At 39.0% G+C, this 4341-nt stretch overlaps 2 protein-coding genes across 2 annotated transcripts in view; both read left to right on the top strand.

The window, feature by feature from the left end:
- The first annotated feature begins 385 nt into the window (after window positions 1-385).
- Window positions 386-2844, top strand: LOC137994545 (neuropeptide SIFamide receptor-like). Its single transcript, XM_068840129.1, has one exon. The coding sequence runs from the start codon at window positions 518-520 to the stop codon at window positions 1625-1627; it is 1110 nt and encodes a 369-aa protein (XP_068696230.1). The 5' UTR covers window positions 386-517; the 3' UTR covers window positions 1628-2844.
- Window positions 2845-4258: 1414 nt separating this feature from the next.
- The window catches only part of LOC137994546 (neuropeptide receptor 22-like), a 2191-nt gene continuing 2108 nt past the window's right edge, over window positions 4259-4341 (top strand). The window contains exon 1 of the mRNA XM_068840130.1: window positions 4259-4341. This exon is cut by the window's right edge and continues 2108 nt beyond it. The gene's annotated coding sequence lies outside the window, so the exon portion shown is untranslated.

The raw sequence follows: 4341 nt of genomic DNA on the forward strand, positions 1-4341 counted from the left end.
AAGCTACAATGACCGGCAAGTACACTCTTTTAAAAACTCCTTTGAAATCCCAAATCTTCAAATGGACAATTTGAAACTTGAGCACTCAATTACAGTCCTAACTGCGTTTTTTAAAATTACGTTGTTGAAAATGGTGCTTTAATTTATGTCATCTAACAAGTTTGCCATTATCGGTCAAAGTTTTAATCATCTTCCAAGAGTCATTTTTATCAATGCCTCGGTGCTCTTAAAAGCCAGCCAATTTTGAAGAACAAATAAAACAGGCACCTGAACGAATGCAAGGTAAATAGAAGAGGACGAAAGAGGGAGGAAAATTGCTCATAGTTTCAAATTCAAATAATGATGCCATTTCTTGAAGGACAGGTGATCAAATACTGAGCTAAGAACAGCAAAACTGTGACAAAAGATATTTTTGTTAATTTAGAGCGGTTTCATCAATCTCTTGCCAAAGAGATTTTGTTGTTTCAATGCTTTTCACTGTTGTTTCACTGTTCATACGTTAAAAGAAAAGTCGACCATGGAAGACGTGTCTGGTACAGCTAACAGCACACCCACATCTATAGGATATACCGTGTACAGCACAAACGTTGCGACCAGTGCAAACATAACAAATAACGCTTCGCTGTGGTTGCAGAACGACATTGACAAAGTGGCCACGGGATTCAAACTTACGGGCTTTCTTTTACTCTTTCTCGTTTCGTTATCCGGAAACGGCTTACTGGTAGCAGTATTACTCAAGAACGCCAATCACAGAATGCGTACTCCGAGTAACTATTTCATTTTCAGCATGGCTTGTGGGGATATCATTATCACTGTATATTGCATGCCACAGTTTGCAATAACAACAGCCTACCACTATCGATGGCTTGTCAGCGGAGTTGCTGGCCTGGCACTGTGTCGTTTATCAGTCTTCCTTGGTCAATTATCCGTACTTGTTTCCACTGCTAGCCTGTTTGCTATCGCCTTGGATCGTTTGTTTCTGGTGTTTTATCCACTGAAAAGAAAAATTACTCTTACCAAAGCAAAGTACGCAATTGTTGCAAACTGGTTGCTCTCAATAGTATTCTCTCTACCACCATTACCAGGGGCCAAAGTCTTTGAGATAGAGCCTGGATATATCGTTTGCGCTCTTGATTTTGAGCTCTGGGACTTTATCGTCGTCTACCTCTTGTTTTGCTTCTCGATCGTTTTTGTGTTTCCCCTAATGGCTATCGCCATTTATATCGCCATCGCGATAAAACTGAACCGAACTAAGAGACCAGGAAACCAACTGCCATCAAATCGAGAGCGAAGAGAGCAGATGAACCACAAGATTCTCACAATGCTCGTAGCTGTTGTTGCTGCGTTGATTGTGTGCCGTCTTCCTCTGATAATTGTAATCTTATCCTGTGTGTTTGGTTCAATAGAAATTTGCGGCCAACATAATTTTGTGTTTGCAGGCTGGTTTCTGACTTACGCCAACAGCGGTATAAACCCATGGATTTACTTCATCTTCAACGAGCAATTCCTCCATGGAGCCAAATTGGTGCTAAAAAAAGTTTTTCCCTGTTGGTGTAAATATGTAAACGTAATTGAAGCTGTGGAATCTAATGGTGTAGATATGTCAACTCACCTACCACGGCAATGAAGTTATGCTTACGAGATCGAAGAAAGAGACGTCAGAGATAATCTGGCCTAAATATGCAAGCAATATAAGCACAACATGGTTTAACGAACTTTATGGACATTATCTCAGCGATCTACAAACTAGCCAACCGGAGCTATACACGAACTAAATTTGAAGGAAAGATCTTGAAGCTTGGAAAGACAATTAAAACTTGTCCCACTTTGTTCACATTTTCCATAGAACTTGATATTTAACAATTATTCCATGGGCGCGAGTTGGATATGAGATGATAGATAGCCAACGAGGCGCGTAGCGCCGAGTTGGCTATAATCATCTCATATCCAACAAGCGCGAGTGGAATAATTGTTTTATTAAAAACGCCCCCAAAATATAGAAAACTAGACTACAATAAAAATTAAAAGGCCCAAAAAATCACGCATATGCTTGCCGTGTTTGTAGATCATGGTATAAAGGCTCATAACCCATGACGGCTTAGCCAATCAAAACTCTCGAATTGCATTATCCAATGATCCAGTTTTTAATAATTGGTAATATTACATTGCATATTGTGGGACCCCGGCAGGAATGGCTTGCCATTCGGAATGGCAGTCTTACCACAGCTTCACCCTGTGTTTCCGATCTTGGAGGAAATCGGTTATCCAATGTACGATCAAGTTTGGCAGATCAAACGTGCGCAGCTTCCTCGCCAGAATTGAATGATCGATTAGATCAAATGCTTTTCTAAATTCGAAAAGAACAACTCTGGTAGTTGCGCCGCGTTGCCATTGGTGTCATTGGTCCAACGCTGGGTCATGTCGACGAGGGCGTGTACTGTTGACGAATTTGGAATGGAGCCGAACTGTTGGCTGTCGATCTTGGTTAGGACGGCTGCCTTTACAAACCTCTCCACTACAAAATCTTCTGCCAACTTAGACAGGAGTGGTGTAAGTGATACGGGTCGCAAATGCTTGGTCACATGGTCTATATGGATAGAAAACTAGCACTTCACATTACCTTCTAATAGTGAAGTCTCTCCCATAACAACTTGGCAACTTTAGTTCAACTTATAGCCACGATTATGATAACGTTCCTGTCATAAGCGTTTTAAAGTATTTTATTCTGAGCGCAGCAGCGCATTGAATTCAAATATACTGCGTCTTTTTGCGTTGATTGAGGGTTTTGAGATATTAAGTGAACAATCTTCGATTCGCACTAGTAAGTCGTAGCAATAAATTGGATTAACCAGGAACGTACAGAAATATTGTTGGCTTCCCCTTCATTTTACACTATAATGACAAAACAGATCTTTTTTCTGACGTTAAAAACTTGGCTACCTATCAATTATTTGACAGAGAAAAATTTCTTGTCATGCATCCTTATAAAATATTCTCGCGTATGACATTTCAACCCACATATTCAAATTTATTAAACTCGAATATTACACAACATGACGAATTCACAAAGGAAAATCTCACAAAAACCTTTTCCAGCGAAAAATGTATTAAAACAAGCAACATATTTGCTATTAGAGGCAAAAAACCCCTCCTATTTCATTGCGTGCGTGAAAACAAGAAACCCAATCATGTCAAAAGTAATTACCATAAGCAACAAAATAAATTTCAGGATCAAACCCTTTTCTGAAGAACCTTTCCTTGAATAATGATTACAAAACAGACAAGTTTTTTTTCAACTAATTCTTGACTGCCACATTTCCAATTATTTTTTTTTACCTGAAGACTGCGCAGAGTTGAGCACAAAATACTTAAATATAAATAGCCATACAACAAAAAACATAGATGCATTCAAGGTGTTCGATTCTTTCTCTGAGTTTGTTAAACCCATATCCAGCCAGAATAGAGAATAGAGAATTTGCCATTTGGTTTCAGTGTTGTACATAACAAACACTACATATTCGCAAAATAATGACATCCGACGGCGAAAGATGCAATTATTCGTCCCATTATTCGTCGCTTTTAAGATTCTATATATTAATTTTTCACAGCTCGTGTTGTTTATCGAATTGACGTTCCATTATTGAGCTCCAAAAGGATATATTTTGTTTAAAGATCTAATAAAACATCATTCGACTTTCGTCGGCTTCGTCGCCATTGTTTGCACTGTGTCCACCTGATAAGATCTATGCATTTCCACTACCCCCTGAAGCTTACCAAAGATACGCGCACGATACTCTAGGCACAACACCATTACTTAGCAGGGGAGAGACAGGTTTTCCTGATTTTCCTTTCCGACTGGTTTGGCGACCCAGTAATAAATTGTATTTGTAATATTAACATAACAAATATCTTCCAAGAGTCATTTTTATTAATCGTTCGGTGCTCTTAAAAGCCAGCCAAATTTGATGAACAAATAAAACAGGGACCTGAACGAAAGCAAGGTAAATAGAAGAGGACGAAAGAGGGAGGAAAATTGCTAAAAGTTTCAAGTTCAAATAATGATGCACTGAAGATACCATTTCTTGAAGGACAGGTGATCAAATAGGGAAGATATTGTTGACGTCACCTTTTGTCATTATGTGCCAACCAGAGCCTCATTGGCTGTCGAAACAAAGGGTCTTTTGTTCCTATGGCTGGAACATTTGAATAACAAAAGCAATTTCTTACCTATACTGAACCAAGAACATCTCTTGCCAAAGATGTAATCGGTTCGAAGGAGCAAAACCAACCTTCGCGATTTCGCCTAAAGAAGACTTTCCATATTTATTCATTGCCGAAGCA

Source organism: Montipora foliosa, chromosome 3, assembly GCF_036669935.1.
Source record: "Montipora foliosa isolate CH-2021 chromosome 3, ASM3666993v2, whole genome shotgun sequence".
NCBI lineage: Eukaryota > Metazoa > Cnidaria > Anthozoa > Scleractinia > Acroporidae > Montipora > Montipora foliosa.

Excerpts from the sequence above, each read along its gene's own strand:
- LOC137994545 (XM_068840129.1), top strand. The coding sequence starts at position 518 with ATGGAAGACGTGTCTGGTACAGCTAACAGCACACCCACATCTATAGGA.